Genomic DNA, 13,681 nt, shown 5'->3' with positions numbered 1-13,681 from the left:
ACATATCAGTATGTATTCTGACGTTAACCTGTGGGCCACGTTAAGTGAAGGTGGAGGCCGCATGTGGCCCCCGGGCCGCCAGTTGTCCATGTTTGCTTTAGGGTGTATTTTGTGTAAACAATGTACTGATGAATGAATGACTAACGTAAGGTTTTGGGCTCTCTCTGTCTCCCCACAGTACACTCCCTCCAGTAACAACAACACGCCCATCCAGGGTTTCTACATCTACTACCGGCCTACAGACAGCGACAACGACAGCGACTACAAACGCGACTTGGTCGAAGGTAAACATGGACGGGGGATTAGATGTGGTCTGTCTAGTCTGTACATGTATACCTCGACATCGGAGCGTGTGTGTGTGTGTGTGTGTGTGTGTGTGTGTGTGTGTGTGTGTGTGTGTGTGTGTGTGTGTGTGTGTGTGTGTGTGTGTGTGTGTGTGTGTGTGTGTGTGCGCGCGCCTGTGTGCGCGTGCATGTGTTTTTCTTAAGTACAGTACAATTTGAAAGAACATGGGGGACAATTTTCCTGGTCCTTTTGTTGCGGTTAAAAATAAGTGTGGTGATACTGGCTTACAATTAGGAAAGAATACAGGTTAGGGTTAGAATTGGGCATTTTGAGGTTCGTTTTAGGAGTTATACCTGAATTAGTTGCATGCTGGTGACATGTCGGAAATATTTTGAATGTATATAAATTGACAGTTATGTGTCAATTTTCTTTAGTTATAACCACTTATACTCAATTATTTCATACTTAAATAACTGTAGACCTGCTATTTAAATATCGTTTGCTGGGGTCCCTTTAGACGAGAACAGCGTTTCAGGGGGGTGAAAACTCACCAAAGTGAACACCTTCCAGAGTGGAAATCTTTGAAAACGTTGTTTTCATGTAAACAGGCAAAACTGTGAATCCGCAAAACTTGTGACATCATGGCTCACGTGGGCTCACAACACATAATTATGTTTATTACATTGATGCAGAGCCGTAGGTGATATTTGGAGTTCCTATAGGCTCCCTCGCCCCGCTCATCCTACAAATACAAATGTAGTGACTAGCGATGGTGAATGTAGGTGAACCATGATGTAAACAAAAAGCCTTGTGATAGGAAGTAGAACAAGTAGAACGGTGGTTCTTGTACAAGGGTGCCTGGCATGGGGCATGGTCTATCTGGCAGTTTGTCACCGTCATCTGCTATTTTGGCTATATTTGAATTGAAATCCTGAAAAGTAACATGTTTATTTAATTTCAAATGTATTTAGTTATAAGTTACTTATGTTAACTTTATGAACTCAAATGCAAATACATTGGACATAAAAAAAGACAATACAATTCTAATACTAGTCAGTCAGCTACTAATATAGACTGAAGTAATTAAAGCGGGTCATATTTGCATGTTTGGAATTGTAACAGCTGAAATAAACAATATATCAATATTCTGATATTGACCTGCTGCGGGCCGCATTAAATGAAGGTGGGGGCGCCCGGGCTCTAGCAGCTTATACACTTGGTTAGTGTTTATTTAAATGAAGAGGCAGCATGCTGTGCATGGAGTTATAAAAGAAACAAACACAATTCCGTCCACCGACGGCAACATGAGACAGAGAGAGGTTCTGTGTACTGTGGCGCTACACTGTGTTTGGCCTGGCTGGCCTAGTCCGGATGCTAGGCTAACGCTGTGCGGATAAGCTGAAATGCAGGGTGGGGGTTGGGGTTTGGTAGTGGACACCCCTCTGAGAGGCGGGGGCGAAGACAAGGCATTTGTGTTGTTTGATGTGTTGTGAGCACCATGGCTGGCAGGCAGGCAGGCAGGCTCTCCAAAATGTGTTTTTAATAAATGACTGCCTACTAATGGCCCTGAACTGAAATAGGAGAGTGGCCGGTGCCGTGGGGGCTCAGGTTGCGGGCAGGAATGCTAACAGCTCTGCCTAGTTTTAAGGGGAGTGGAGGAAGGCTTCTCTCCAGCCTCTTAACCTCTGGCTTCTTGTCCCCTGTGGCTCGCTGGCTGTCAGGGCCACATGGACACGGCCACTTCCGCCCCAGATAAGAGCCTCATGGCCGACTGGAAGCTGCGCCCCGCGTGCTAATCTGTCTCAGTTTGTTTTTGTGCTTTCTTTATCTTGTGTTTGAACACGAACTGCTGGTGTTTGTTTGCACACGGCGCCACGCTTTGGTATCAATGCGGATCTGTTGCAAATGGCCGAGCAGATCCGGTCTCTGTTGGAGAAGCAGGTTGCTTTGTCCTCATCGCTGAACTGTTGCGGAAGTTCTAATTTATTTTGCAGATGGAAAAGCCGCTAAATGTCCCAAAGAGCTTGTTGCGTTCTGCACTAGAAACAGCAGCAGAAATATGGACAGCAGTGGCTCGTTTCCGCCTCGGTTGTTTGAAATGTACCATGTCCATGTTGGAGATTGTTCTCCCCATCTCCGATTAGCACGAGTGCATAGTGTAATTGTGTGTACTAGCTAGCATAGCAGTGGTGTGTGTGTGTGTGTGAGTGTGTGTGTGAGTGTGTGAGTGTGAGTGTGTGTGTGAGTGTGTGAGTGTGTGAGTGTGTGAGTGAGTGTGTGAGTGTGTGAGTGTGAGTGTGTGTGTGTGTGTGTGTGTGTGTGTGTGTGTGTGTGTGTGTGTGTGTGTGTGTGTGTGAGTGTGTGAGTGTGTGAGTGTGCGTGCGTGCGTGCGTGCGTGCGTGCGTGCGTGCGCAGAGTGGGAATACTGGATGCCAGCCAGTACAAACATGAAGAGGCCATATATGGAGCTGGTGTGGAGTAAAGTAACTGTCTCTGTGCTCACAGGACTGGTGCAGTGGAACAGAGAGAGAGAGAGAGAACAGGGTGGGGGAAAGAGAGCATGAAGGAACATGACCTTGAGAGAGAGAGAAAGAGAAAGAGACAGACAGACAGACAGACAGACAGACAGACAGACAGACAGACAGACAGACAGACAGACAGACAGACAGACAGACAGACAGACAGACAGACAGACAGACAGACAGACAGACAGACAGACAGACAGACAGACAGACAGACAGACAGACAGACAGACAGACAGACAGACAGACAGAATGAGTGAAGCATTGATTGTTGAAGTTTACACAGGGAGAGGAGGGGTTAAAGTCGACACAGGCACGTAGAGTAAACAGATTCTAACCTTTGCCCCCCCTTCTCCTTTTATGCCCCCCCCCCCCTTCCAGGTGTGAAACACTGGCATATGATTGGTCACCTCCAGCCAGAGACGTCCTATGACATCAAGATGCAGTGTTTCAATGACGGGGGAGAGAGCGAATACAGCAACGTTATGATCTGTGAGACCAGAGGTACACACGCACACACACACACACGCACACACACACACACACACACACACACACACACACACACACACACACACACACACACACACACACACACACACACACACACACACACACACACACACACACACACACACACACACACACACACACACACGCACGCACGCACGCACACACACAGTTTGTGAGACCAAGCCATGTCCTCACTTTCCATGACTTTCCTCTCTCATGACTTTCCTCTCTACCCATGTCAAAGCATTTTGGTTCTGACAAAGGTACAGTCACACACACACACACACACACACACACACACACACACACACACACACACACACACACACACACACACACACACACACACTCTGATGCACTCACACACGCATCGCTAACGCACCCATACTGTACTCGCTCATTACTGTACATCCAAAGCCCAGAGAGGAAGTGACTCACGAGCGGAGGGGAGCCACCATGAGTCCAGGCACGTTGTCGTTTGAGGCCGTAACTTTAATAATGATGGGTAGCTTGGCTGTAATTACACAACATAAACGTAACTGCGTTTTATAGGACATGGAACAATGGCCAGCATTGTGCGCTGGCTGTCACACTGTTGTTTTGTAGTGCTGCTCGTTGATACAAATTTTAAAACTCTGCGTTCTCACCAGTGGTGGAAAGTAACTAAGTACATCTACTCAAGTACTGTACTTAAGTACAAGTACATTCACTTTGAGTATTACCCAATTATACTTTGGCTATTCAAAAATAGCCGATCTTCAAGCTCGATTGGGATGCCTTAGCTTGTAGAAATGTTATAGAATTGTAGAATTGTTGTAGAAAAAATACTATTATGCTAAACATATTCTTTAAGTATATTTTCATGCCAATACTTTTGCAGAGTATTACAGCTAGGACTTTTACCGTTTACGTAACAGTATTTCTACTTAGCCAGTTAAACCCCAGCGTCCGTATTGTGGGTAGTGGGTGTGGGTGTGGCTGTGGGTGTGGGTTTTCGCAGAAAATAGCAGATTGACAAGTAAAGCTCACAACACTTCACAGGGCGACAAGAACAGAACATACTAGTATAGAGCCCTGAGGAACTCCGGTCAGCCATATAGAGCACTTCTTCCATTACTGAAGACTGCGTTCTCCTCTCCTCTCCTCTCCTCTCCTCTCCTCTCCTCTCCTCTCCTCTCCTCTCCTCTCCTCTCCTCTCCTCTCCTCTCCTCTCCTCTCCTCTCCTCTCCTCTCCTCTCCTCTCCTCTCCTCTCCCCCTTTGGGTGCTGCAGCGCGCCAGGTGCCAGGAGTACCCAGCCAGCACCCCGTCACCCCTCCGGGCCCCCACGCTCCGGAGGCCGGCCCCAGCTCCCCCGGAGGCCTGCTCTACCTGATCGTAGGCTGCGTTCTGGGAGTCATGGTGCTGATCCTGTTGGCGTTCATCGCAATGTGTCTGTGGAGGAACCGACAGCAGATCAACATGCACAGTGAGTTCACGCACACACAGATCAACATGCACAGTGAGTTCACACACACGGGCACGCACACACGGGCACGCATGCACACACAGATCAACATGCACAGTGAGTTCACGCACACGGGCACGCACGCACACACAGATCAACAGGCACAGTGAGTTCACACACACGGGCACGCACGCACGCACAGATCAACATGCACAGTGAGTTCACGCACACGGGCACGCACGCACGCACAGATCAACATGCACAGTGAGTTCACGCACACGGGGACGCACGCACGCACAGATCAACATGCACAGTGAGTTCACGCACACGGGCACGCACGCACACACAGATCAACATGCACAGTGAGTTCACGCACACAGGCACGCACGGACACACAGATCAACATGCACAGTGAGTTCACGCACACGGGCACGCACGCACACACAGATCAACATGCACAGTGAGTTCACGCACACGGGGACGCACGCACACAAAGATCAACATGCACAGTGAGCCCAGTGCTTCTTCCTCGCTCATTGCTTGGGTACTATATCGATTCTATGTCCATATCTTGATATGAGAATACATTTGGGATCTTTCTGGCTTTAGTGCACTTTACCCATTCTCAACCATATTTTCGTATAACTGGTCCCCACCTATTTCTGTCTACTGCAGGCTTTCTTGTGTTTTTATCCTTTTTAATTCATTTTCAATAAACTAATCAATCAATCACTCAATACTCACTCTGGGTCTCAGAAGGAGGGCTGTGTACAGTTCAGAAACCTGCCTACCTGTGACATCATCGGTAGGCGGGTTTGGTCATGGTAATTTAAATATATATATATTTTTAAATCTGGTTCAGTTATTTTTGCCCGCCTGATATTGCACCAGTTCAGAGTGTTTCCACTGAACATGAATTGGTTCAGAACCCTACAATTTGGCTTGAAACTGGAACGCTGGTTCCGTGAAAGCACCAAGGTTCCAAGAATCTAGAACGGAACCAGTTCTAGAAGCAAAGTTATTTGGGTGGAAAAGATCAGATCATACTATAGTGTGTGATGTGATGTGTTATGAAGATGATGATGATTAGCTCCAGTGTAGAACATGCGCTGAACCGATCTCGTCTCTCTCCCCGCACAGAGTACGACCCTCCAGGCTACCTGTACCAGCCGGCGGAGATGAACGGTCACGTCATGGAGTACACCACCCTGCCGGGCTCCGGCCACATCAATGGGGGCGTACATGGGGGCGTACATGGGGGCTACGGCGTGCACGGCGGCCCCATGCTGCCCCAGGGCTGCCATCACCTCCACCACAAGCTCCCCAACGGCTTGGCACTGCTCAACGGGTCGGGAGGCCTGTTCTCGCCCACCGGCCACCCACACAGCACCCACGACGGCACCCTGCCCCACGGCGCCGTGGACTGCGAGCACTCGCACCCCCACCACCACCATAATGTGAGTCGTGTGTCGTCGTCCCCCGCCCCAGCTTTCTCTCTCTGGGCACAGCACACATAAACACGAACCAGACGGAGACTGGGGGCTCATTCTTTGCAGGTTGATCCGTTCCATTCCGGGCATTGACATGGCCAAGTGGGGGTGTTTTGACATGAGCAGGTGTGAGTTGAGTTTAGTTTGGCTGACGTTGTGTTTGTGTTCCCCACACGCTCGCTCCGTCGGCTGGCTGGCTGCAGGGAGGAGGGATGTACACCGCTCTGCCCCAGACGGACTCCTCTGACTGCATGAGCTGTCAGAACTTCTGCAACAACAACAGGTACGGGAGATGTTCCTCTCTGTCACGGCAATGCTCCTCTGTGTGCTTCACTGCCAACTGTCTGCCAACGCATGTCTGCCAACGCTTTTCTGCTATAAGGTCAATGCAGCTCAGCTATTTATATAGTCGATTATACAAAATAAATCATTTAAATAAAATCATTTATATTTTTTCCTCATTCTTTTTTTTTAGATGCAAAAATACCCAAAAAGCAGACCTACAACTCATATTATGGAAATGGCTATTCCCACTACATCCAGTTATTTCCGATATTTTTGTTGTTTACCAAGGATTAAGCCAAACAAAAAATGTAGCCCCTTCAAAAAGCACGCTTCTCGATAAGAAGTGAATCGGTGGCCCTAATGAATTAATTTGCAGAGCTAAAATACTGCAAAGAATACAGATTCAGGCGCATCGTTTCTCTTCACTCTTCCTGCATTGTAAAAGGATGAAAAGGTCAGAGGACATTTGACCTGCGGTGTCATCCCTCGATACGCTGGTTCCCTGCTAAATCTGGAGTGTTGATTTAACCTGGAGGGTGTGAAATGGGACCAGTACAGATCCCCTTTTAAGAGTCAAATAACCATTCCACACAGAATAATCCCGAGCGTTAATTTTATGAATTAACGCTTGCAACAGCATCGGCCTGTCTGTGAGCTCACAAAGCGAGGGAGGCTCTCTCGCGCCGCCTCGGAGACCCCTCCTCTCCTCTCAGGCCTCCAGGCCTGTTTATGTACTCAAGGGTCTCCGGCATCACAGTTTACTCTCTGTGCGCCCGGCCAGTGGACCTAATGAGGCCTCTGTTTATTTACCTCTGACTGCTGGGAAGAGGGTGGGGGGGGGGGTTGTTTGTGGGGGAGGAGGGGGGTGTGTGCGGTCACAATCGAGTTCTGACAGAGAGGACCGGACGCTCCTCTCCGCTCTGCGCGGGAAGGAGGAACCCGTTGATCCTACAGCTGGGACACGCGTGGTTCGCCCAAAGTGACGTATTGTAAAACGGAACGGTCCCTGACCAACAACCCCCACCCCTCTCCCGTTGTCGACCTCTTTGAGCTCTCTGAAAACGGAAATGAGACTCGGCCGCTGACAGCAGGGTGTTTTTGTTTGTGGCGGCCATTTCCACCATACGCCATGAGTAGTGTTTACACAAGAGTGTTGTTAACTGTCTGTCTGGAAGATAAATAACTGTCACTCATCCACCTCCCCTCCCATCTCTTCTCTTCTCTTATTCTGTCTCTCTCTCTCTCTCTCTCTCTCTCTCTCTATCTCTCTCTCTCTCTCTCCTCAAAGCAGATGTTACTCCAAGACCAACGGTACGTTCCCCAGTGGCACTCTCCCCTTAATGCATCGTGTGGCCCCGTGCCACCAACAGGACGGGCTGGAGATGGTTCCCCTGGGCCAGGTATCACCGCAATGCCACGGACCAGACGACGAAGCCGGGCCGGATGACCGGGCTGACGGGGACAACAGGGACTGCTCGCCCTCGCGGCTGTCATGCTGTCTTGTCGGGGAGGGTGAAAACTGCCCAGGGGATGACACCGGTGAGGCCCACCACACTTAAATCCCAGTATTTTCCTTAAAGCTACTGTAGACCGATATATTGGTTTGGCCAATGTATGCGCTATTATTTGACTTTTGGGATGACGTCGGCTTGAGTAAAAGATTATGTTCAACCTTGCATCCATGTTTTGGACATTCAAAAGTGTGTGTGTTTATGTGTCTGTCTGTGTCTGTGTGTGTGTGTGTGTGTGTGTGTGTGTGTGTGTGTGTGTGTGTGTGTGTGTGTGTGTCCGTGCGCACAGCTGAAGAGGAGCCGCAGTGCGTGGATTCGGAGGGTCCGGTTGTATGTTGGGAGACTCTGGGACTGCCTGACTTGGACTGTGACGACAAGTCTGGCTGGCTGTCCGGCAGCAGCCTGGCAGTTGAACTGATCCAAGCGGCCCCCCAGGAGGTGTGAGCGTAGCCCACCCACCCTCTCCCACTGTGATGGGGTTGGTGTCGGGACAGTCACAAGGGAGACGGACTACACAAGGAGGACCGGGACGTCAAAAGAGACAGCAGAGTGACTGGTAAAGCTCGGTTCATACTTCGTCGCACCATGACGTTTTGAACGCCGGAAATGGCAGATCTGCTGATATTGGCGCACGGAAGCATCGTTCGATGGAGCATACAGGAGGCTGTAATGTGTCCGTGGGAGAGGATAAGCAGCGTTTTGGCTCAGTCTGAAGACGCAGCGCGGTACGGTGGCATGGACACTTGGCGTCGTCTACGGACTGACGCGTCGGAAAGGACAGGACTTGTGGGAGAAATGGGCGGGGAGGCAAACAAGATGGCGGAAAGGAGGACCCAAACGACTGAAAAAACTGTGCTGACCCAGCAGCAGAGGGAGGAAGACTCTTATAAAGAACAACAAAAAAGATCAAAAACTCTTTAGAAGACTTATTTATTATTTTTGTAGTAGTAAAATATTATTTCATATGAATGTACCTGTTTAAAAGAAAAAAACAAAGTTTGTCTTTTATATTATTTATGCCTCTTTTCGGATGAGAAATACTTTTTATTTTTTTGTCATTCCCACCACCCACCCTTTGTGTTCGTCCTGTGCTCCACGCGGCTGTGGGGATTAGCAATTGTACGTGTAAAGTTTTTGTAATAATATAAAGAGAAGCTATGGAAGAGTAAACCGCAGACTTATTTCCAATCTTTCTTTCTTTCCTGTCCCCTCCCCGCCCCACCCCCCTTGTGTGTGTGTGTGTGTGTGTGTGTGTGTGTGTGTGTGTGTGTGTGTGTGTGTGTGTGTGTGTGTGTGTGTGTGTGTGTGTGTGTGTGTGTGTGTGTGTGTGTGTGTGTGTGTGTGTGTGTGTGTGTGTGTGTGTGGGGAGAGCACTGGATGTGTGGATGCCGCAGCCAGTTCCCCCTGCGGCCGCGGTTCCAACCCCGTCGATATTTCTGGCAGGCCTTTGATGTGGCTCTGTGATGGGGCTTGCAGTGACCCCTGAGCGGGGTGAACAACTCCCTTCACTGCTCTGCTCTTTGCTCCGCTGGCTGCTTGATAGCTCATTACTTGACACAGAGGAACCAGTGGTGTAAGACATACTTTTATCTTAAAAGTAGTTCACCCAAAAGAAAGACGTATTTTCTATCAATTACACACCCCGTTTTCATTCCCGAGCCAATAATTTGATGACAGTGTTCATCGGTCAATAGGAGACTTGGCTGGTCTCAAAAAAGTACCAAAAATGAAAGTACTTGACTTACTTATAGATAACTAGACTTACTTACAAGTTTTACTTAAAGGAGCATTCAGTGATTTGGGTGATTTGGAAAACCCCCCGGTCCGCCCCGGTAACAAGATGTGCACATGCACACGCTCTACAGTGGGGGGACACGCGACAGGCCAACAGCACACACACCAAGGCCCGCCCCCGCTCGATCATGATTGGGGGAAGGCCCCTCTCTATTCTGATTGGATGAAGGCTGGGCCACATAGCCAAAAATGAAACCTACGGTTTTTTTACCCCCAGGGGTTAACTGGGGACAGGGACCGGAGGAACTCCTTATATGGTCAGCACACTATAGTAGGGAGGATTATCACAACAAAACAAAAAAATAATTGATATTGAAATTGAAGTAAAATCACTGAATATACCTTTAAGCAAAACTAAACTTAAACTTGAACCCCAGTATGCCTATTCTGGGGGGAACGTTCACATAAATAGTTAGTGTAGTACTTGATAAATGTACTTAGTTACTTTCCACCACTGCTGCTTGATAGCTCATTACTCGACACAGGGACATGCTGTTCCCCTCGGGCGAGCTAATGACCCGCTCGCGGCCACGGCCCGATGGAAGCAACGGATGCCGTTATTATTATGTCAAAGAGACACAGTTTAATCTGGCCCGGGACCTTCACGCGGATTAGATTTGTGGCCCCGTCGCCCCTGCTTTATTGAGTTAACTTTTTAACCCAAATTTGAAGGAAATGAACCTCAAAAACTATTGGTCTCGTGTCGTTGTCGGGTGGAAACTTCATGGGTCCAAAACTGTTACTTTTCAGGATGCAAATAAATAAATAGCAGAATTTTGCTTCATGAAATTCTTTTGAAAGTGAAAGTGGTTAAGTGTGTCAAGTAATGACAAGAGCTTCTGACTAAATTAGTACATTTCCTGTAAAGTACAGGGTTTATGAAGATCAGCGACAATACAATATACTGTATTTCCTGAGACTTTCTCCTAGCATACAACAATCCTCCACTTTTGCTCGTGTCATATTATAAGACCCGGGTTGCTTTTTAAAAGTAGCTGGGTGGGGCATGTACGGTTGATCTAAAGCTGATAGGATTGCAGTGGGCAGATGACAGGCCTGGCCGCGCCTCAGCGGGGGGATGTCTGTGGTGCAGTGGCGTGACGCGCGGAGCCTGTCTGCCTGCATGAGTGCCCAGTGTTGGCCGCCGTTTCCCCAGGCCCTGGCACGTCCTGCTGCTGGCATCTCTAATCTCCCGGCCCATCCCCCATCTAGCCCATTGGTGCGCGGCATATTCCTGGCACCCCGTTCCTGTCTGCCTTTGCCGCCCAGTCGTGCCGCAGGCGAAAGAGCCGTTCTGTCAGTTATTTTTAGTGATGAGAACTCCTCACTGTTGCGGCCGGCTGCCAGCGCTTTTTAGGAAATTGACGTGTGTTTCTTTACATGCCAGGCCTTTTCTCAGGTGCTGGCTATCTGTTTCCCACCCCGCACCCTGCCCCAAAAAGGATAGTGGCCCCTTGTTGCTTTCTTTAGTGGACTTCACTCCGGGCTGTTCTGCCGAGGGTGTACAATAGATGTGAGCACTAAAGAGCCTCGGAGCCGGAGCTCGGGAAACTACCCTTGGTTTGATTCCCTCAAACTCTCTCACAGACCAATCCCAGGGAAAGGTAGCCACCTCTCTCGGCTTCCCAGCTCGGTCAGCTCGAACAGATTTCTCTGTGTTCCCACTCGGCGTTCATTTATAATGACTCAGAGAGCTCAGTCCTTTGTGGCCTGATGCAGCATGGGATGGAGAACAATGGGTAGGAAATGAAGCTGGGAATGAAAGAAGGAACGGTCCTGGAGGTTTTGGGGGCGTTTGGATGGCGTTTTGTGGTGGAGGGGTTTAGAGAGCACACGCTGACAGATGCGGGCCGGCGGCTGATTAGCAGGAGATAAGAGAAGCATGGGCCGTCTCCAAAAAGCTTCATCCATCCCCCACGTCCGTCAGTCGCCACTGTCCCCTACAGGCCCTGCGCCCTTCACCCCCGCGCGGCCACGCCCCCTTCATTAAGGAGCTCCCGGGTGAACAAGCGCCCTCATTGTCCGCGGCGGAATTCCTGCCCCCTCGCCGCGGAGCCGACCTGTTAACGCCGGACCCCTCTCTCTCCTCCACCCCGTCATTCTTCCTCTGTCTGAACGTCAGCATGTGCCTGAATGAATGTGATTATTATGAATCGTAATGGTGTGTGTGTGTGTGTGCGCGTGCGTGCGCCAGTCCCCCGAGTGGTTTCATCCTTGAGATGTCACAAACCGCAAGTGAAGCATGTTGTGGTTGGATGAGCTCCAGCCTTCTCGGAGCAGCGTCCCTTGAAAGGAGGAGGGGGGGGGGGGGAGGGAGGGAGGGGGTGAGGTCATAGACGATATATACATACAACAAATAATGTGGCTCTCTGAGGACAGCTGTATGCATCTGCAGGGCAGGCAAGTTCTAACATCTAGAGAGGTAGGGAAAGTTCCCACATCTCTCTCTCTCTCACGCACGCACACACACGCACGCACATGCACGCGCGCGCGCGCGCACACACACACACACACACGCACACACCCCGCTTCACTGTACAGGGGGCTTATATGAGGGTGTTTTGGTATTAATAACTTGAACCCTCTTAGTAAAAACTGACCTGAATTACTGAACTTTACTTGGACTTGGACTTTTTGGGAGGGTCTACACCAAATCTCTTCCCCAAAAAATCACTCTCGTGTGAAGAGAGGGGCGCCCACTGTATTTATATCGTCCACATTACATCTTATGTCATCATTTAGTGCCCTAAACAAACATAAAAGTCCATAGACTTGGCCGGGTAAAATCTGATTCATGTCTCTAAAGTGCTCTAAACCAGTGGTTCTCAACCTTTTTACAGCAAGCACCACCTCACAAAATATTTGTCTCTCCAAGTACCATTATGATTCATTAAAATACGGTAGCGTACACCTAACCACATCCCGGTACAGTTCACACAGAAGGCAAATTAATTCCTAATCATTGATATACAAATGTAAAGAATATATATATATATATATATATATATATATATATATATATATATATATATTTTTTAGTCAGCCAAAGTCATGCTGTACAAAATAAAACTGACATTTTAACACAGTTCTCACACGGCAGCCATAGACACAGACACGCATGCACGCACGCACGCACGCACGCACGCACGCACGCACGCACGCACGCACGCACACACACACAGACACACACACACACAGAGTGAGAGAGAGAGACACAAACAGCACTTGCTTACTGCCTACTTTGCTATGCGTGAGGGAGCTATGAGAAGTTTAACTTGTTACCACGGTTATGCAATGCACACCGCAGCACAATGCAAACAAACATTGTAATAACAAGCTCACAATGTGTCGATGTAGATTGGCTATTTTAACGTAACGTAATGTTTTTCAAAAGTAGTTTAGGGATAAGGGGTTTAGCATGGACGAAAATAGAGCCCTTTATCTCTTTGGGTAAAAATAGCCGATCTACACAACTCATCACCATACATTGTGAGCTTGTATATCAGCTCATTTATTTTGTGGAATTTTCGCCCCAGAATAGGGATGCTAGGGTTAACTTGTTTAATTAAAGGAACACTTTGCTGATTTTGAACCTAAGTCATTGTCTAAAGAAACTAATATTTACACTACAATCAATTTCATTAAGACTCTTCAGCTCAGATTAACCATTAACCATTTATTGTAAAACTATTGCATTTAGTATGGCGGTGTGGCTCATATGATATGTCAGATTACCTGTGCACCGAGACACAGCTCTGATATCAACAACAACCCCCAGAGCGGAGCACAAGATAAACACATTAAATTAACAACATAACAACTTTCAATTGAATGCC

The 13,681-nt window shown here is 48.6% G+C and overlaps 1 protein-coding gene across 5 annotated transcripts in view; it reads left to right on the top strand.

Annotated features, from left to right (window-relative positions):
- The window catches only part of cdon (cell adhesion associated, oncogene regulated), a 58,721-nt gene extending 49,495 nt beyond the window's left edge, over window positions 1-9,226 (top strand). For 3 of the 5 annotated variants that reach the window (XM_079515070.1, XM_079515068.1, XM_079515066.1), the window contains 7 exons: window positions 179-284; window positions 3,189-3,311; window positions 4,592-4,786; window positions 5,906-6,222; window positions 6,459-6,538; window positions 7,832-8,079; window positions 8,341-9,226. In XM_079515070.1, coding sequence (XP_079371196.1) covers window positions 179-284; window positions 3,189-3,311; window positions 4,592-4,786; window positions 5,906-6,222; window positions 6,459-6,538; window positions 7,832-8,079; window positions 8,341-8,495 — 1,224 coding nt within the window. In that variant the 3' untranslated portion in view covers window positions 8,496-9,226. Of the gene's footprint in view, window positions 1-178; window positions 285-3,188; window positions 3,312-4,591; window positions 4,787-5,905; window positions 6,223-6,458; window positions 6,539-7,828; window positions 8,080-8,340 lie in introns of all 5 variants that reach the window. The other 2 variants (XM_079515069.1, XM_079515067.1) reach the window with 1 other exon arrangement.
- Window positions 9,227-13,681: the final 4,455 nt, after the last annotated feature.

The sequence above is a fragment of the Electrona antarctica genome (assembly GCF_951216825.1).
Source record: "Electrona antarctica genome assembly, chromosome: 11".
NCBI lineage: Eukaryota > Metazoa > Chordata > Actinopteri > Myctophiformes > Myctophidae > Electrona > Electrona antarctica.
Note: the sequence above shows the minus strand (reverse complement) of the source record. Positions and strands in the feature narration are given on the sequence as shown.